Source organism: Belonocnema kinseyi, chromosome 1 (assembly GCF_010883055.1).
Source record: "Belonocnema kinseyi isolate 2016_QV_RU_SX_M_011 chromosome 1, B_treatae_v1, whole genome shotgun sequence".
Taxonomy (NCBI): Eukaryota; Metazoa; Arthropoda; class Insecta; order Hymenoptera; family Cynipidae; genus Belonocnema; species Belonocnema kinseyi.
Genome location: NC_046657.1, coordinates 26,207,262 through 26,229,159, shown reverse-complemented (window position 1 = coordinate 26,229,159; position 21,898 = coordinate 26,207,262). Strand labels below are relative to the sequence as shown.

General features: G+C 34.7%; 1 protein-coding gene across 2 annotated transcripts in view; it reads right to left on the bottom strand.

Annotated features, from left to right (window-relative positions):
- LOC117168324 (bifunctional heparan sulfate N-deacetylase/N-sulfotransferase) overlaps positions 1 to 21,898 on the bottom strand; it is a 170,601-nt gene that overhangs the window by 91,874 nt on the left and 56,829 nt on the right. For both annotated transcript variants that reach the window (XM_033353904.1, XM_033353911.1), the window contains exons 2-3: positions 19,028 to 19,923; positions 1,054 to 1,251 (exon numbers count right to left, since the gene is read on the bottom strand). In XM_033353904.1, coding sequence (XP_033209795.1) covers positions 1,054 to 1,251; positions 19,028 to 19,194 — 365 coding nt within the window. In that variant the 5' untranslated portion in view covers positions 19,195 to 19,923. The remainder of the gene's footprint in view (positions 1 to 1,053; positions 1,252 to 19,027; positions 19,924 to 21,898) is intronic.

Sequence of the window (21,898 nt, the reverse complement as noted above, 5' to 3'; positions counted from 1 at the left end):
AATTAAAAGGGACTCAAATAACTTAAAGAAATTTAAGGATTTTATCGAATTGGAATGAATTCAAAGTATAAGAGAAAATTCAAAGCATTAAAAGAAATTCGAAGAATGAACAAAAGAAGGAATTTAAAGAAACGAAAGAATTTAAACGAAAATCAACAAATTTAAAGAAATTCCAAGAATTTACAGAAATTAAATGAATTGAAAGGAATTTAAGGAATTGAAACAGTTACAAATTTAATTAATCATTCAAGAAATATAAAGAATTTAAAGAATTCAAATCAATATCCAAATATGGCTGAAAATAAATAAATAAATAATATCTTTTTTAACCTAGATAGAATAATAATAGTTTATTTTAATAGAATGTTGAAATTTGTTAGTGTTTCATAGCGGAATGGAGGTAGCAGAATTATGATGAGAAGAATAATAGGAAGCAGTAGGGGAAAATGGGAAATAGTGGTGGGGAGGGTGTACTTTTTCCCTGGAGCGGAATGGAGATGATGTAGCGGAAGCGACCGAATGTATTGAAAGGGAGGGGATAAGGCGGAAGGGAGGGGGTGTAGCGGAAGCGAAAGAATTTAGTGGGAGCGAAGGAATGTAGTGGAAGGAAGAGGATGTACTCGAAGGAAGGCGACGTAGAGGAAGCGACTGAATGTAGTGGAAGGGAGGGGATGTAGTAAAAGGGAGGAGATGTAGCGGAAGGGAGCGGATGTATTGGCATACAGGTGGTCTAGCGGAACGGAAGGGATGTATTGACAGACAGGTGGTGTAGCGGGAGGGAGGGGATGTAACGGAAGCTACGAAATGTAGCGGGAGTTATTTAATGTAGTGAAAGGGAGGGGATGTAGCGGAAATGAGGGGGTGCAGCTGAAAGGAGGGGGTGCAGCTGAAATGAGGGGGTGCAGCTGAAAGGAGGGGGTGCAGCGGAATAACAGGCGCAGGAGAGAGAGCGATAGGGGAAAGGCTACCTTTCAAAAACTGCTTTTTGTTAATAAATCTGTCATGATTTATGAAGAATGAAAGTGCAACTTATAATATGGATGGAATACTCACTTGATTCGATTATAAACTAGAAGCTCGGCGATTTCCCGTCCCAATCTCGAGTAGAGAGTTTCAACGAAGACTAAAACTTTGGGATCTATTCTAAGTCGAGCCTCGCTTCGGTGATCGGGGGCTGCTGGCAATCTTGTCGCTCCTCTGAGGGTGGAACACCTTATTGCTGGCTCTGGCCTCGTGTTTAGATGGATCAGACTGCAACAAAGTTCAGCTTTGTTTAGTAATTAATTCCACGTCACGATCCCTCGGGTCGTCGCTATTATACTCAGATAAAGAATTTTCTTCTAAAGGCAAAGCAAGGCTTTGAATAAAGAATGTAAGACCTGAACATGCTTACAAGGGTAGTTCAAAATGTATGGGAAAATTTGTTTTCATGCTGGAGGGCAACCTACTTCTCAGTTCGATTTTTGGAATACCTTGGGTGGGTCCGGGAGAATGTTACGGCAAAGTTATAAGACTTTATAGCTATTTTTAAATGAAAAAGGGGGAAAATAGGGGAAAGATGAATCCATTAATAATTATCACGTGATACTTATAAGTATAATTAAATAAAGAGAAAATAGTTATAAATAATGGCAAATTGTTTGTTAACTTGAATTAAATGCAATAAATATTTTTACAAAATACATCAATTTTCGACCAGAAAAGAAGACTATACCTAAATAATTTTTTGTTTATAGAAATAATTAAGCTTCCAACAAAATAGTTGAATTTTTAATAAACCACAGATATGAGTTTTTAACTTTGCAAATAAAAATTGTTTCTAATTCATAAAATAACATTTTCGAAAAGATGGATTTTTAAAACAAATGATGAAATTTTAGAAATAAAAATTTTACTTTTGTACAGAATAAAACTAATTTTCATTTTCGGATGAATTTGCAACTAAAATTATAATATTTTAACAAAGATAATTTTCTGCAAAAATGAATAAATCTCAAGAAAAATAGATGCGATTTTTAATTAAATTTCCATAACAGAAAATTATTTTCAACCAGTTGAATTCAACTAAAGAGGGACAAATGTTAAAAAAAGTAGATAAATTTTCTACCAAAATTAGAATGGTTACATTTCCAGTTGATAAAAATGAATTCTAAACAACAAAAACGAATTTTCACAAAATTGTTTATTTTTTAATCAGAGATGAATTCTCACTTAAAAATAATAAATAGTTAAATTTTTCACTAAAAAAGTTAATCTTCCAAACAAGTAATTCAATTTTTAACTGAAAAAGATACATTTTAAGAAAAGAATCAAATAGTTGAATTTTCAGTTAAATAAATTATTTTGAAAATAAATAAAACCAATTTTTAACAAAACAGTTCAATTTCAACCAAACCGATAAATTTTTAACTAAAACAGCGAATCTTCAATTAGATTTAGACCTACAAAAAATAATTTTCTACCAAAAAACTAACTTTGAAAAAATAGTTTTATTTCGAAATAAAGCGATAAATTTTTAAATAAAATTGTATATATTTACTGCAATAGTTGAATTTGAAACCGAAAAGATCGATTCTCAACCGAGAAGATTAATTTCTAATGAAAAAAGACGAATTTTCAACTAAAAAGATCATTTTTCAACCAAAAATTGAATGACATTTTTATTCAGGAAATGAGCGTTCAACCACATAATTGAATTTTAAAATAAATTATGAAATATTCAACTGCAGTAATAGTTACATTTTCAGTTTTTTAAAATTTCTAGCAAAAAAAAAATTTCAACATAGTTAAATTACCGACCAAACAAATTTCCTTCCATCCAAATAAAAAACAAGTTTTCAATCGAAAAGCTCATTTTTCAAATAAAAAATTAATTTTTGATTAAAATTTAAAATCTCTAGACAAAAAAATTAATTTTTAACAAAATAGTTTCACTTTCAACCAAGAAAATTGATTTTCAACCTAGAAGATAAATTTTAAACTAAAATAATAAATATTGAACTGAAACATAAAAATTTTTAACCGAAAAGAAGATGTTTTTAAACAACAAGATCAACTTTGAAGCAAAAAGGTAATTTTATCCAAAAAAAAAATCGATTAAAAAAATGTGAATTTTCAACCAAATATTTCAATGAAAAAAAAAGTATTTCAACCGTAAATAGAATAGTCAAATTTTCTGTTAAAAATCTAATTCTTAACAACAACAAGAAACCGATTTTCACCAAAAGAACAAAAGTTCTTACTGGAATAGTCAAATTTTTAATTGAAAAAACTGATTTTGAACATTCAGTCTTCATTTAAGTGAACCCACGAAAAAATCAATCTTTTCAATTACAGGAAAAGAGGGGAATTATTTTTAAAAAAAGGAAAAAGATGAATTTTCATCCCAGAAGAATAATTTTCCACTAAAAAAGACGAATTTGAAACAAATGACTTAAATTTTCAACCAAATCGTTCTTTCCCTTATTGGATGAGATATTTATGCAACGAAATTGAATTTTCAAGCAAATACTTCAACTTTCAAACAAAAAGATTAATTTTTGATCAAGATGATTAATTTTCCACCAAAAATACGAATTTTCAACAAACTATATAAATTTTATAATAAACATTTCCTTCTTTTATTATACGAGCCCTCTACAAAAAAATGAATTTTCAACCAAAAAAACGAATTTCAAATAAATCACACAAATTTTTAAACCAAATAGTTGGATTTTCAACCCAAAAGATAAATTTTCAACAAAATAATGCCTCTCTTTACTGGACGAGCTTTCTAACAAAAAGTGAAATTTTCCGCAAAAAAATTCCTTTTGACTCAAAAAAAAACCAAGTAAATTAATTATTAACAAAAGAGTTTAACTTTCAAGCTATCAATTTTTATTTCCAACCTAAAAGATGATTTTAAGGTAAACTTATGAATATTTAACTGAAACATATCATCAAAAAAATATATATACATACATATATATATTTCAACCGAAAATAGAATAATAAATTTTTCGGTTAAAAATCAAATTCTGAACTTTTCAACATTCAGTCTGAATTTAAGTGAACACGCGAAAAAAAATAAATCTGTTCAAAACAGGGGAAAAGGGAAATTCTTTTTAAAAAATGGGTAAAGAACAAAGTCAATATAATTTTTTTAATGGACGAAATTCGAGCTTTCAGTCTAAATTCCTTTCTCGTGAACAGTTATTTCAGTCAGAAATTTTGCATGGGGTTCGTTTATGCGTTGAAATTTCAGCCGTTGATGGCCTGCATTAGTTTGTCCTTTTCTCTCTGCAGCATCATAAAGCCCCTGATTTCCTATCCCCTTTGACTTTCCTTCCTTTACTGGACCTTCATCATTAAAATCCTGCATGAACTAGCAGAATAGGAAATTCCCAAAAGCGCATTATCGTCCGAGAATGTATACATATTGTCTGGAATTCTCATAAGCCTTTGGCTTAGAACAATCCTGTCCAGCGAGGAGAAATTATGGGAATTTTCATCGTTAAGACTCTAATCGCAGATCCGCGTTTTCCCCCTCCACTTACCATTTGCGATTCTACTTTACGAGAATAACGACCAATTATCGAGCTCTGCAGAGTAAGATCTGATTTCTCCTTGCTGAATAGGCCTGGTTTGGGGCCATCTTAAGCGTGATCTCAAAAACGTAAATTAAAGACGAATATTTTAGAAAGAAGTCTAATTTGGAACCTGGAAAGATGAATTTTCAAAAAAATAGTTTAATTGTTTAAAAAAACAAAAGAATCTTTAACTAAAAATATAGATTTTTTAACAAATACTTAAACTTTCGACTAAAAAAACTTTCAGTTAAAAAAGAAGACTTGACAGATGACAACCGAAGTTGATATTGAAAGAAGGCAAAAAATATGCATTTTCAACCTAAAAGAACGAATTTACTATCCAAAAAAGAGAAATCTACAAAACAGTGCCTGTCCTGCAAGGGGAAATTGTAGAAGTTGTTATCGTTAGGATTCCAATCGCAGACGTGTTTTCCACCTCCACTCTCTACTTCCCATTCCATTTTATGAGAATACCGGCCAATTTTCGAGCTCTCTCGAGAGGAAGGAGGGGGTGAAAATGAAGCAGCTTGACTTTTATTTGATTTCTCCTCTCTATACAGGCCTGGTTTAGAGACCTCTTTCAGCTGCTTAAGCCTGGTCTCAAAACCAACAAATTAAGCCAAACATTTTAGATAGATGTTGAATTTCACAGAATAATCTACAAAAAATGAACATTTAACAATTGTTTTACCTTGAAAAAAAAGGAATTATCAACAAAGTTCAACGTTCAACCAAGAAAGAGATTTACTTTGAAACCCGAAAAGATGATTTTTTGACAAAAGGTTTAATTTTCAACAAAGAAAAATAAATTCTCAATTAAGAAAGACGACAACTGGCGATAGCAAATAAAGTTGACACTCAAAAATGGCAAAAATATGAATTTTCGTTCCATAGGAACGAATTGTTAATTAAACAAAGGAGAATAAACAAAACAGTTGAAATTTTGACTCAAAAAAATGACTTTTAAATAAAATTTAGATTTTAAAAAACAATAACTAAATTTACAACATGCCTGTTCAGCGAGGAGCAATTCCAGGAATTTCCCATGTGAAAACTCTAATCGCAGGTGTGAGTTTTCCACCCACACTCTCCACTTTCCATTCCACTTCACAAAAATACCGACCAATTATCGAGCTCTTGCGAGTGAGAGGTGGGGATGAAAATGCAGCATCTGGACGGTGAGTTGATTTCTCCTCGCTGAATAGGCCTGGTTTGGAGACCTCTTTCTGTCTCGTAGGTCTGGTCTCAAAACCAACAATTTAAGGCAAATATTTCAGAAATATGTTGAATTTGAAAACCAAAAAATGACTTTTCAACAAAAAAGTTTGATTTTCAACAAAATAACTAAATTCTTAATAATATAATTAAATTTTCAATAAAATTGTTGAATTTTTAACCAAATAAATTAATTTTAAAAAAGTTGGATTTTCAAAAAATCAGGATTTTCTAAACTAAAAAGTCGAATATTTTAGAAAAACGTTGAGTTTTAAACCTGCAAATATTAATTTTCACTAAAATAGTTAATTTTCAACGAAGAAATATAGATTTTAAATTATTTAACTAAAGAAAAGAATCTTCAAATTAAAATTATTATTTTTAACAAAGTAGTAAAATTTTCAACGAAAATAGATTTTCTCAGGTACAAAAAGCAAATATTAAAACAAAAATAAATTAATTTTGAAACCCGAAAAGAATTTTTTTAACCAAATAGTTAAATTTGTCAGCCAAAAGGTCAACTTTTTTAGAAAACAGCTGAAATTTCGTCAAAAAGGTTCATTCTCAAAAAAAGTAGTTTTAATTAAGAAAGATGATTCTTAATCGAAAATTATGAATTTCCAATCCAAAAAGAAGAATATTTAAGAAAACAGTTGAAATTTCAAAGAAAAAAAGATGCGTTTTTCACAAAATATTTGGTTTTTCAACAAAATAACTAAATTTTCAACGAAATAATAAAACTTAATTATCAACGAAGAAAAATGAATTTTTAATCAAGAAACATGACTTTTCTACTGAAAAAATATAAATTTTCTATTAAAAAAAAAAAACGATTTTTTAACCAACAAGTTACAAATTTCATGCAGAAAATGATTTTTTACAAAACAGTCAAATTTTCAACAAAAGAGTTCAATTTATAAAAAAACAATTCAATTTTCAATCAAATATAATTTTCTAAATTAAAACCTAAATATTTAAAAAAACGTAAAGATGAATTTTGCAATAAAATATTTAAAATGCAACTAAGAATATAAATTGTCCACCAAAAAAGATGAATTTTCTAACAAATTGTAGATTTTTCAGCCAAAAAGATGAATTCTCGACGAAAAATGTATATAATAGTTAGATTTTCAACGACGAATATTTCATTTTTAAATATAAAACAGTTCAATTTAGAAAAAAAACCGAGGATTTTTGAAAAGTTAAATTTTCAATTAAATTACTAAATTTTTAACAAAATAGTGCATTTTTCAACAAAAAACTAAATTGATAAGAGGATAATTAATTTTTTAACGAAATAGTTTAATTTTCAGCAGAATAGTTTATTTTTTAATACAAATTTTTTAAAGAATAATTTTACACCAAAAAGACGAATTTTGAACAAATTACATAAATTTTCAACCAAATATTTGAATTTTCAACTAAAAAGATGAAAAAAGAACATTTTAAAATAATTATTAACAAATTAAATTTTCGGTTTTTTTACAACTTTGAAATTATTCCACTGCTCTAAAGATGCTCAAATTCAGTGAAACAGAGCCTAAATCAGTATAATACTATACTTAAATAATCAATAATGTGTTAAAGTAAGCAATTGTTTATAATGTTATAAACAATTAATTTAGTAAGAAACAAAAAGGAAAATGACAAAGTCTGTTAATTAGTGAAGAGTTTTTATAATTAAATCGTCATTTCTACCGTGTTTTCTTTTGTTTATAGAAATTGTTTAAATAATTAAAAGGTATTGTTAATTAAAAAATATGGAAGAATGTTTAAAATAAGCACTTGCTTATAATGATTGTTTAAATAAATGTTTTAGAATTTAAAAATATGATAACAGGATGTTACTGAAAATACATTTTCAGTTTATTCTTCGAAAAATGAGCCATTCATTCAGACATTTTTAGCGGTATAATTGTTTTAAAATCTTGTTTATAAATATTGTTTAAAAAATTGCAAAAGAGTAGATCATTGAAAAAGCTTTTATAATTCAATATAAGTATTTCAGGGTGGCATCTAAAGTGAAAACAAATTCATGGTCCTTCCCAGTTAACATGCTGAATTTAAAGGATTAAAAATTTTAAAAATTTCATATTCATAAATTTATCAAGGCCTGAGAAATTGAACAAGTTTTAAAAATGATGCGAATTATTATTAGGTAGATTATTATAGTTTATTGCAATTAATTAAAATGCGATGTTTAATAGTTGCTTTAGAAAAATAATTTGTTGAAGAAGAAAAAAATCTGCCCCCACCCGGATTTGATCCCGGAACGGTACTATACATGAATAGAGCATTGACGACTTACGCCACTGAAGCTTGAGCCAATTTCTTTCTTCTTCAAAACTACTTTCAACATGGGAATAATATACGCATTTCTCCTCTTTCACAACTGTAACATTTCTGATTCCCATGAGGATAATCATAATAATTTTTGAGAGATGTTATCATTTTTAAGTATGTGGAATTACGAATTTAAAAATTTTATTTAATTAAAATTCGATTCTTAACGATTACTTGAACCAAATAATATTTTTAGGAAAAAAAATTTGCCTTCGCCCGGATTTGAACCGGCAATAGCACTATACATGAGTAGAGCATTGACGATTTACAACACCAAGGCCTTAGTTAATTTCTTCTTGTTCTTCAAAACTACTTTTAAAATGAGAAGACTACACGTATTTCTCCACTTTTACAACTGCACCATTTCTGATTACTGTGAGGTTAATAAAAATAATTTTTGCAAGATGGCACCACTTCAAACTATGTTAAGTATGTTAAAGTTTTCAAATTTTAATTAACTCAAATTCGATGTTCGAGTATTACTTGGGACAAATAATTTTTGTAGGAACAAGAAAAAAATCTGCCTCCACCCGGAATTGATCCCGGAACGCTACTATACATGAGTAGAGCATTGTCGATTTACGCCACCAAGGCCTTAGCAGATTAACCTAAATGAGTTTTGGAAGATGTTATTAACATTTTAAAGCAATTTAACTTCCGAGTTTTTAAATCTTAATTAATTCAAACTGATAGTTTGACAATTATTTGAAACAAATCATTTGTTTAAGAACAAGAAAAAATCTGATTCAGCGCGGATTTGAACCAGAAACGAAATAATTACATCACGACAAATTTTATTTCCGTTGCTATTCCCGTTAAATGGAATTCACGAAGCGAGCAATTTGAGCAGCATTTCATCGTAATTGACAAATGCGATTAGTCGGGGCCGGCTTTCGTAAATATGTATGCACAAAAAGTGCACACAGTGCGAGTATTATCCCAAGGGTGCCTCTTTTTTTCGACTCACTTCAGCATGGAAATAAATACGTCAGACTTTCGTCCCTACTAGAAACGGCGTGTCCGACGATAATCTTCGTGTTAACTGCTACGAAGCACGCAAAGCCCAGCGATAGCTGCATGATAAATCACGCGAGAAGCGGCGATGCTCGATGATTTTGCGCCAATAAGGAGAATTCGTTTCACCTTTCCAGGACCCGGATTGGCCCGAAATTGCGAGCCATTTTTCGCCAGTCGAATACGATTATGCACAGAATTATCAGATGCGAGGATAATGGGATATAAAATGGAACGAGGGATTATGACCGAAAGTTATTTGCGAGTTGAAATGAGACTTCAGGTTAATGTACGATGAAAATAATGATATTCGGTTTTTAACCTCAAAATTAGCCACCATACATATTTTTTATGGCCAATAAACTGGATAATGATAATCTATCGTAAAAACTGAGAAAAAATTTTTTTTGAGCGTTCATCTGGGTTGCATAGTTTTTGAGATAGAGACATTTTATATCTCGTCACAGGATCCAACTGTGACGAATTTGTCATCACTCGGAAGCAGACGGATAAAAATTAGAGACTCTCATTCTAGATCAAAATCTAAAACAAAAGTTCGGTCAGAAAATTTTTTTCAGATAGATACCTATGGAGATACAGGGGTTTCAAGGTTCGCCACGTGACGAAAATTTCCATAAACTGACTTCACGTGACGAGAATTAATTCCCTGATAACTCGCAAACTATTGATCCTAGAGAATTTTACTTAGAAAAGTTTTTTCTCATTTTTTAACGCAGAATGAGATTCTTGTATTTTAATTAGTCAATAATCTTTTTTTTGTCTCCAAACGAGTGAATAAAGCTCAAGAGGCAAAATTAATGTCCTTGCTCGGTGGCAGTTCTCCAATTCGGGATCGCAGTTATGGAAGACGGATCTCTATGATTGCGTTGCTCTTCCAATCGGACAAGGGGAGCACGTAGTTGACTACGTAAGCTCTAGGGCGAACACGTATGTACGCGTAATCTAGCTGAGATACGACGTCTCATAACGTACATCATACAGCGCGAGTGCAACCCCGTAAGGCTATTAGCGCCGGCTTATTAGCACGGACCATCTGACCCAAATCTCAGCGCCACCATTGGTCGTTACACTGCATGTAAGCCTTAAATGCGAATTTACTGTTACGGGTTCAGCCGCATGCCGATTTCCAAATTACGGGCATCGTCCATATACGATTACTCGAAACGTTTCCAAACAGAATAAGCTTTCTGGGCTGTACCAGACTTATCTTGGATCTGAATCGACTCTTCTGTTAATTTACCAGACTCGCGCAGCGACCTTTCGATATACATTCAAATAATCAACGGCTATTCGCCACGCCCTCTCGTCACGGTCTGACAATTCCACTCAGACAGGTACACGCCTTGTGTGCCCACCGTCTATGTCAAAGAAGACTCAATTGTAATGAGAACTGCACTAAGCCATTTTTGTTAGAAACACGCCCTTCGAAAGTTCAACTTTGGCCACGCCCATTAGCCATGCCTCTTTTTAATTCTAATTTATAAAAACGTCCTAAGAATTAGTAAATATTTTCAAATCATATTTTCCGATCCCTTTATCTTTTTGGGTATTCGGATCAGGTTGCAAAACCGAAACCCATATAATCCATGAACTCTATGTAAACAAGTTTTTAATCAAATACTCCTGCCATGGTCTAACAATTCTGCCCATGTAGGTAACGCCTAACTTCGACCACGCCTTATGTGTCCACTGTCCACGCCAAAAAAATTCAATTGTAATGAAAACTCTGATAAGTTATTTTTATTAGTAACGCCCCCTTTGAACATTTACCGTTGGTCACGCCCATTAGACGCACCTCTCCTTAATTCTAATTTATCAATACTTTCCGAAAATTTTTAAACATTTTTTAATCGAACTTCCGGGCGATTTGTCTTCTTAGGTATTCGGATCAGGTTGCAAAATTGAAATGAGGAATAATTCCCGTTTTTCATAAAAAAAATAAAAATGGAATGAAAAATAAGTGCAAGGAATCCAAGTGCTTTGTGGGTAACTCGATTATCAGAAAGGAACGAGTACTGGGGGATTCACGGCGTGGTAATTCGATCTCAGACTTCTATTCCGCCTTACTTTCTGCCCTAACAACGCCTCTCACTAGAAGCAATTTTTACTGCGCTTTAATCGTGCCTCGATAGGCGACAATGCCGAGTGCAATCTAAAATAGCTGTCGGTGAAACCGGCGTGAGTTCCTCCTTTTCAATGGCATTATTAGCAACTTGCTGGAGATGCGAAGAACTTTTATAACCATGAAATTCCCCCGAAAGAACTGAAAACTCTGAATTCTGATTAATGTCGTTGAAAGTAGACAGAGGGTTATTAAATTTAACTTCCGAGTTGTTATATTTATATTTTCCAACTCAATTCAGATTTCTTTACTCTCGTTTATTATGGAAAAGTTGATAAAGCGAGAGCGAAGAGATGAAAAAATGTGCCTGGCAGAATTTAAAACCGAGCGAATTAATTAGGTGTCGGACACTTTAGAAAATAAGCCAATTATACAGATTTATTTGGCGAATAGCAAAAAAATAATTTAATGTACGAATTTTATAGTTTAGTAATAAACTGTAAAGAAAAATTGATGAAGCTGTTAAATGAATGTTTTTTCTTTTTGCTGAGTGAAACGAAAGTTGGTAAGGATATTAATTCTTCTACATGACAAACGCCAACGATCAGGAATCTCCTTGTTTTTTCGCCGCGTCTACTATCCAACCATCCCTCTTGAAGAAAAGTTTCTCGCTCAAAGTTTCAGTCATGAAATTTTCATGAAATTCTTCGAGCGTCGGAGGGTACATCGTAATTCCGAGGATCCCGCAAAGACGATAATGACCCCAACTGGCTCGTCTCGATCTTTCGAAATATCGTACGACACCTAATCTAATATTTTTTAACGAAGGTAATGCATAACAAATTGGATAATATTATCGTTTTAAAAAGCGTTTCGTCTGATCATGATTGATACAAAGATAGGAGGGTCCTCTTCTTTGTCAAAATCCAATCCAAAAAGTCTGAATAAAAATTTTTCTAGGATGGATACTTATGGAAATATGGAGGATTAAGGTTTCGTCACGGATATTTTCGACGTTGAAACTTGCGTCACGTCACGCTTTGTGACGAAACTAAAAAACTAATTGATTCGGAACCTATTTATCTTACAGAAATAGTTCCAGAAACTTTTTCCCTGATTTTTTCTAGTAGAATAAGAAGGGCTGATTGTACTTCCGGAAAGATGAGGATCATGAGCATTCACATTTAGAAGCGAGAAATTCTACTGCAAGTTCTGAATACGATTAAGACAATTGTACTAGTAAGTCGATTGTTCTCACAAACGATGTCACGTCGCCTCGCACTTGAGACAGTTAACGCAGTTTACGCACTTCACCCACAAGCTCACGGTCTTAACTCGGAGACTTGTCTGCGATAAACGGGAAGACGATCCGCTTACCATTCAACCAATTGGCGCTCGTGCAAGAATAAGCGCGTTCCCAACGGTCTCGTTATTTCAATTGCAAGTTCTGTTTTGAGTTACTTATATGCCAACTCAGAAATTCTTGAATATGAAACTAAAAACAAAAAGTGATTAGCTTTATTTGTTTTATAATGAAGCAATTACAAAACAAAACGAGATCACGTTAAATAACACAGATTAGATAGAAAACAAATAATTAAAAAATTCCATTGAGCCTTCAGGATAGAATAACAAAAGGACAATTCGATTGGGTATTTGCGCACTCAGGCAATCGATGGATCTCCCTTTTTGCGCCCTTGTTTATTCGAGATCGCTGTAGAATAATGTCCAACGCCCACGTATTGCACTCGGCTTGTACACGAGCGATCGAGTACAGTGAAAATCGAGTTGAATATGTTTCTCGAACACGTGAGAGGTGGGAGTCATAAAAAGAAAAAAAAAAAAAACAAGAAAAAAAATCGTGCCGGAGCTGTGTAAACCCTAAAGCCTCGTGCACGACAACGAGCCAATGCGCATTTCCATGGACGCGATTCGATACGATGACCAGTCGCACGAACGACAGATATACCTCCCGTTCCAGGAAATGATACAATCGTCGATCGTGAATTATAAAGTACAACCTGCGCTCTGATATGTTAGTCGGCGAGCTTTTATGTGGCATTTTTACAAGTAGGCGCATTTTCTCCCGACATCGTGCAAAGGGCGGTTTTATTTGTTGTTATTTTAGGCTAAGAAGAAAATTTAGGTAAATCAGTGCATGCCATAATTGTTCCTCTTAGAAAAATGAGGAGAAGAGTCTCTGGGGTCGTTTTAATATAGTGGGTAGTTTCAGAGATACGAAGGTTTATAACTAAGACGCCTTAAATTCTAGGAATCCCAAGAAGCTCCAGGAACCCTAAACTTAAAATCTTTACATCTCCCAAACTACATGCCCTACAAAAATTCTACAAAAGTATTTTGTTTTCGCAATTCAATAATGAATAATAATTTCGTTATTAAAATCCCCTAAACCAAAATATAAAATTTACACAAAGTTAAAAACACCTATAGTTCTTTTTCATTGATAAGGAAAATTCTCGTACACGCAGCAAGTGCAATGAGTCGTACTGCAATGGAGTTGTACTGTTGAAAAGATGAAGAGCGATAATGATACATGCATCATGATTCCCGGATCATGCACGTGGTGTCGTTGTCGCTCTATCGATGGTGGCATTCCACCCACACAAACCCTCATTTTCATTACATTCATTATTGTCGTACTGCGAACTTCCGAGTACTTTGACTCAACACGGCACCCTGCGTGTTTACGCTACCAGCTTTTATGCTTTCATGTGAAAATGAACTTGTATAGACTCGTGCCAAGATCTTTCTGTTGAAGAAGGTAATTCCACGTCCAAATATAAAAAAAAAAAATCTTAAGCGAAATGTTTCTCTGATGAGTAGTTCCCGAGATACGGAGGTTTGAAGTTGCTTCACGTGACGATAGTTTTGCAACAAATATTTCCCGGTTTCAAACAATAGGCTTTCGTGTCTCACAGTTGAGAAATACTCTTTAGGGAATTCTATTTAGACCTGAAGGAAGACTCTCTTATCTCTAACACTTTCTTTGCAAGTGATTCCTCGTCACAACTTCGTCATATGATGAAACTTCAAACCTCAATATCTCGACAACTACTCACCCTAGAAAGACGTTGGAGGAAGAATTTTTGCTTATCTCTGGTCATTGAATAACATACCCCAATCTTATTTCCGACAAGATTTAAAATTCCTTTTCAAGGATTACTGTTGGGATTAGAGGTAATGAATGGAAGCCTCCCCTATTCATGAAGGCGCAAAGAGCGCTGTTAAATTGGTCCGGACTTTTTCCTCTCGTACTTTTGAACCCTCGAACGAACTTCAAGCTCCCCACTTCTTACAACGAGTAAACCGGAGTCAGAAGGGAGGGTGGGGATAAAATGGAGTACGAGAGCGGTCTGCAAAAACTTTGAGGAGAAATCGCTTCTCGTCGTACGATCGCGTCTCTCCGGGGATGGAACGAGAGGTGGTTGGTGGAATTGAGGGTGGGTTTCGAGCAATTTACGGGCGTCCAGTGAAACTGATTCCGCGGCGACAAAATTACTTTTTTTCCTCGAGTCGCGTCCGAAGTAGCGAAATTCCATTGGCGAAGCTCGTCTCGCGGGTGCTTTAGCTAAAAATTGAGAGACGCCATTGCAATTTGCCTTCCAGCTGTTCCATATCGGTTCGCAAATATTTTATATCCCCGAGGAAGCGAATCGAGTTCAAAGTAATGATAATAAAAAAAAGGACATTGAAAAATGAACGTAGTATTTGACTAAAGAAGAGCCACAAAAGCATGCTTGGGGCTTGCCATCTTTTTTCCCCTCTTATGTTAGTCACTTTCTCCGTAAATAACTGTTCCCTCTGTGGTTGAAATTACTTCTTTGAAGTATACAGAAGCTTAGGTCTCGCTGATATAATAAGAAAGGAAGTCGTAGAAATTGATTTTTTTTTAATTGGTGTATTCATTAGAAGAACTCACATTCGCTGATGTGTGAAGAGAATGTTAAGAGAACTCATTAATAATTTCCTCGAGCTATGGCTTTGTCATTTATGAAAAGAAAATATTTTCAGTGAACAAACTCCCGTTATAATGAGAATGGCGAGAGTTTATTTGATCGTGGTTGATAATAGAGTAGCGTTTTCTGTGAGCAGGTAGACGGTCGTCGTATTTAATAGTGCCACGTAGCTTTAATTAAAGGGCTCGCCTTTTAATTCGAATCAACCGATCGACCTGTCAGTTACGCAATCCATGTGGAGCGGAAACGAGCCGTTGTGAGTGAGTAGGATGATTGGCGTATGATTGAGCCGGGGAAATGCAGTTAAGAGGTTTTTTTTTAATTTTATCAAAGAGATATGCATGAAAAAAAGTTGGAATGTTTTAGATCATCTTTATCATCTTTATAGCCACGTACTCAAATGAAAAGGTTCCATCTCGGAGAGACCAAATCATTTGAAAACATCAAAATCATTTGGTTTCTCCAAACTCGAATTTTCCTGGCACATTCATCTATCCTTGATAGATTATGGTGTTTGTCTTCAAAAAAAAAAAAAAAAAAGAGTAAGCCCACCCTGAATAAGCAGAGAATAATATATCAAATAGGATGTAATTAATATGTCATTAGACTGCTGGTAATTCTAAATTCTTGTCTGTTTGGCTTGTCAGTTAGCTCACAAAGAATCGGCAATGCAAAGGGCTGAAAATGCTTTTCGTAGAAACAATTAGGCGCGAATTCGTTTTGATGTGCTAGCTGTCCAACGAATCGTGATACCAAACCAACGACCTTTAATTTGATCAGCCCGGGTTGGCAAACTTCTCCAAAGTTTACCTTTCATCGATTTCCACGATTAATTTCTGAAACTTTCTTAATTACAATCATTTAGAGTTCTATCTATACGATCACAAATTTGTTGCAAATTTTGAAATAAAATTTCACTAGAAATACAACAATATTATTGCCAGATAATTAAAAAATTTTTCTAAAAGTTGGAAGAGTTTCATAAACAACAGCCTGATGTTTTGTACAACATAAAAATTCAATTATCATTCTTCACATCTACTACACATAAAACTTTATTTCACAACTCGCTCGGTACCGTGCGTTTTTTTTTATACGAATTATAAAAAAAGCGACACTCAAATTGCCATTGTTGTTAGTTCGTGAAATAAAACAAGACTTGCAATTTGCGAAATGTAAAATTTACATGTCCTCCAAATAACGCGTGGATTTTTGACGAGACTGCATTTTTTAATTGGATTTATATGGAAGCACAGCTTTTAATTATCGGCCAATTAGTGATTTCCAATAAATAATAGAAAGCATGGCTCACTAGTTTCTACTATTGATTTTAATCCACGATTAACGCTAATACAATCATTCTTATCGTACATCTGTTTCAGCACCAAGTCAACAAAAACAAATAATAAAGATACGAAAAATTCAATTTAAGTCAATAATTGGAATCCTAATCAATACAACGGAATCAGTCAACTGGGGCTCAATGCCGAGGGACAGTGAGTTCGAGAGGGAAAATAGCGTGAATAGGAGGTGGGGATGGGGGTTGGGGTGGGGCTGCACTCTCATGGGAGCTTCTGTAGGTACAGTTAGGTATACGCAGGTTTCGTATCTATCCACATGGGGTATTTCACTTCAGTATAAAGAGTTATTGGCTCTCATTCTCCAAACGGGAGTAACCAATACCGTCTGTCCACCTCACCTACTCCGATCATCCCCTTTATATCTACCGCCCACTATCGGCGTTCACCTACCTGGGCAAAATACACAGGAGAGAAATCTCAATTTACGATATAAACCCACGCAATTTCATCACAGATTCCATTTTTCTACACTTTTTGCTCATTTGACCACGAGCAATCGAAACAATGGTGCAATCTCTGGTTGTTTTTTTAACTCAGCTTTTTGAAGGCAGATATTTCTTTGTGGGAAACAGTGTTTTATTTAAGGGATTGCAAGTGGGTGTGGTGAAAAAATGGGAATGTCGGCTGTATTGGGAGGAGCGAGCAGCATTAGAATGAAAATAGGCGTGGTTAATTAATGGGCGGATTAAATTGGGCGGAACCAATTTATCTATATTTGACTTAAAGACTGCCTTGTTAAATGATTTCGACTTTCGGAATCTGGATAAAGATTTTTTGAGATATGCAAATTATGGTTCAGGTTTACGAACATAATCCCCCCCCCCCCCTATTATCCGGGGGTAAGAGGACGCACGCGAGAAGTGAATAGCGTCTTTGGAAGTTGAGCCGCCCACGACTTTCTTACTTGACAATGGATCATAACCACACAATGGACCGGTAATGTAGCCCTTTGGTGGATCTGTACGTACTTTGCTGAGAACGTTGGCCTTTATAGAGGCTGGGTCACGAATGCGCTATTCAATCAGTCGAGTATGTCCCTCGAATGCAAACCCAGCTTTAATCTAAACACGAGAGTCTGAAAGCTGCGATCGCTGCTCCACAAACGAAGCGCTCTATGTGTATCGATCTTACTCGCCGCTTCAGCGTTACTGAAATAGCAAAGTACCTCTTTTGCAAGTTTATCTTTCAGGTGATAAGAACTCAAACGTACGTCATTCCTTGTAAAAAATAATTTGCTAAGCTTCAATTTTGTTATCACCTTTTCGGTTCAAAATATATTTATCGAGACAAAGAGCAAAGTGAACTACACCCATGGCCTATTTATTAAGGTGATTAGTGCTCTCTTCCGTCCTACATAACGATATCTATGTACAATTGTACATTCCAGTCAGGTGCGTAATGTTCCATGTACACGCGAACTGTGACCGCAAGGAAATACCCTTCCATGATATACAATAGGTGCGGTCCTAACAAAATGACCCTTGGAATCGTAAATCAGACTTAATTGAAATTAAAATCGAATCATGATTACACTCTGACTTTTGGTTAGAATGGGTCCTTCCTTTTGGATATTCACAAATGTCCCTAATGAAAAACAACCTTATCCACTGCCAAAAATTCTAATCTTTCTAAAAATTCTTGTTCTTCCTTGTAAAAATATAGCACAAAGCCATCTTGAGATGTCTGAGATTACGCAGTTGACCTCGGAAGTTAGCCGGGTCGATATCCCGACGGATAGGCATTCATGGTATCTTTGAAGAACGATCGGCCCGAATTCCCAGGATTGTATAGATTGGCGACGAATAGTTTGTGGACTCAGCGGTTGGAGACGACTGGAATGGGGCTGGTTGTGCAAGTTGCTTAACCAAGGAAAGATGTTTGATGGTGTGCTTGCAACCCAATTTAAATCACGATGTATGACGGGTATATATTTCAGTAATGTATCCCGTCCAATTCCAATTCACCAGTATCTCGAGCCGCACACAATGGTCTCGCAGAGCAGGATGCTTGAACCACGTTCACAGTCTACGAAAGCTGGAGGGATATGGAAAGGGGTGGAGTGGAAGAGAAAATAGTTGGGGTGAAGAGAACAAGGGCGAGTCCGCAGTTAATTAGAGAAGATGTATAACCTTGCCAGGACACTTCATCTCTCGCCGATATGGACCAGCCTCAGTCACCAGATAATCAGCCAGCGTTTCGATGTTTCCTATAATCAATCCCAGCACCGACACCGCAACGTAAATCTCGGAGCTCTCCAAAACGGAGATAGTCCGCACATTTGTCGCCGAGTAACTCGCCCATCTAATTTTCGAGGGGAAATATGTTTCAATCAGAAGCTCCTGCTGTACAATTGATCAAAGCAGGAATTGGACAGCGCTAACTTTGCTCTAGATGGTAAATAGACGGCGCTAAGTAAGTTTTGAGAATAAGAACACACCCTAATGAAAATATAACTTCTTCACTTACCTGGAGAGAGGGCTGCTGATGATATAGTGGGTATAGTAAAATATACTGGCTACGGAGACCAGGAGAAGGGCTGCAACACAGCGTTTCACCGTTGTCTGCTTGACGACAAATCGTGGTCCAACGACGCCGAAGAGAGGGACGCCAACCTCTCCTGCTGGGATCTTCATCACGTTTGACGCCTTAAATCTCGCCAGCGATTCTTTGCGGCTTTAGGCGATTAATTGACTCGGCCTTTAAACTCCCTTCTTTCTACAAATTTACATCTGTACACTTCGAACTCTTAATAAATAATAACAATAATTTCTTCTCTTTTCCCTCCTTTCCAATCAATTACTCCTTTTCCGAACCTTCAAGACGGATTACGTTAGAAGGGAAGCTCGAACCGTTTATCCCGTTTTATGGCACACTTCAGAGGTCTCAGCCTTAAAGTCCTCATCGCCACTTGTTGCTCGGTGAGGACGCGATCGCCATTTTGCAGTTGGCACAGAATGGCGTCGTCCATGGCGGTCCTCTCGTTTAACCCATCTGGACGAGTCAGAAATTCTCCTGTTTTTCACTCCTCCCAATCATCAACTTGCCGCTTGCGGGAGAACTTCCTGCATCCCTCTAGCGGCAAGGCAGGAAAGGCGGTGGCGCGATATTTAAACTTTTCGAAGCAGCAATGGGAGTAAAGCGAAGGTCGTTCGTTACGAGGTCGACCAACCCTTCCTGCTGGCCAGCTAATCGCTCGTAAATTCTGGAGTGTGCTTTATTCCTTGCTCTTCTATTCCTTTCTCTTCCTGTCAATTAGAGACGATGGAGAGCCCCGGTTTCCGGTGAGGCGCGATCTCCGACTTTCGAAAATTACTGAGTTCCTATCGATTCCCTTTTGGTCATGCAGAGCTTTGCTCCATATTCTGCAACACAAAAAAATAAGGTTTGAATATAAATTTATTAATGATCTAGGTTAAAAAGTTATATTTTTGATAAATTTTTGTGATTTTTGAGAGCATTAATTTATCGGAAGAGTCGTGGCAGACAAAAATTGTCGTTAGGAAGGATTAGGGTTCTTTTCGAGCTTGTGTAAATAGCAATCTCACTCCAGACGAATTATTTGGAACGAATGAGAAATCCAAGCATCCCCTCGCCTTCAGTGCATTTGCCAGATTAAAACGTCGTTCGGGCGCATCAAAATATGTGTAAATATATTTATACCTACAAATGCTTGGCTGGAGGGAAATAGGTCGAGTTTTTCTAAATTAAAGTCGATTGGTAGACAGCTTCGATCCGTATATTCACTATTGAACACCCAAATAAAGCTTTCATGTTTCTCTTCGGATGTTGGTACTTTCGGGATTAGTTTTTAATCTAAAAAATGTGACCTTTGTACTTTTATTTTTCCTTTAATCTGAAGTGAATTTTCGCGAGCTTAAGGGATTTTCTGAAAGTGCAAAATTTACAATCGGGTCTGTAATTTATTGAAGAGTCCCATCCCCCGCTGTGGTTTTACGATATTGACATTCAGTGGTTGTGTCTAATATATCTCAGAGACACTATCGCACGACGGCTCTCTTGCTCGTAAAATTCTTTGACACTGGAGACTACTAAATTTACTGAACGTCAAAATAACTGTTTTTAAAAAATAGCTTGAAATTGGGTTGTTGAACTGAAAATTAAATGCTTTTAATTAAGTATATGAATAAAGATGAACTTTTTGCTACTGGTAAAAAGAACAAAATGAGGAAAAATTTATATAAAGGTGCACAAAAAACATATTATTAATGCCAATAAGGTTGAGGTGTACAAAGACGAGCAACAAGGTCGTTTAAGTATAATTAAATTCCGTCAAAAGAGCTTCTCGGTCGAGAAAACTTGCTCGTTACATGCTCAAGGATGACTATAGTTTACTTTTTTCTATTAGAGTTTTCTGGGGTCTTGAGAGCAAGAAGATATCAATATTATTGCCAGGAAAAATGTCTGTTCAGTCCTCGAGGGATGAGAGATTAACTTCCGCGAAAAAGAGAACAAACAACCTTTAGGATTAAAAAAAAAAGTTTTTAATCTGAAAATGCACTTTAATGTATATTTTTAATCCAAAGGGACGCATTTTCTATCCAAATAGATGAATTTCTAATACAACAGTTAAATTTTAAGAAAATAATTAAATTTCAATACAATTTTCAAAACTTTCAACAAAATATTTAGTTAAATTTTTAACCAAGTATTTGAATTTTTAACAAAAATCAACTTAATTTGTAAATAATTAGTTTAAATTGTATAAAAAATAGGTCAATGTTTAAAACAATAATTGAAATATAACTTAATAGTTAAATTTTACCAAAAATGAATTCCTAACTAAAAATGTAATAATTGATATTTCAAATAACATTTTTTTATTTATTAGCCTTGTGATTTATTTAAAGTGTGCTTAAATTCTTATCATCTTATTGATAAAATTCATCTTGGGTGAAATAAGTGGTATAAAGAAAAACATGTTTAAAATTGATTTTTTTTTTGTAATACTGTCAGTGTTACAAACTTAATTTGCGGTAATTTAAATTTATTTCTGAATAGGTACTTTCTTGCCACTTTTTCTGAATCGGAAGATTCCTGGTTAAATTACTGAATAGGAAGTACGTTCTTGGCCAAAGTTCCTGAATAGGGTGTACGTTCTTGTCACTTTTTCTGAATAGGCATCTTCTTGGTTCAGTTTTTAAATAGAAACTTTCTTGTCACTGTTTCTGAATCGGTACCTTCTTTGTTTCGTTTCTAAATAGGCACCTTTTTTAGGCTTCTTAAATAGTCAGCTGTTTGCTTCATTCCTGAATAGAAGGTATGTTCTTGCCACTTTTTCTGACAAAGTACGTTCATGCCTCTTTTCTGAATGGGCAC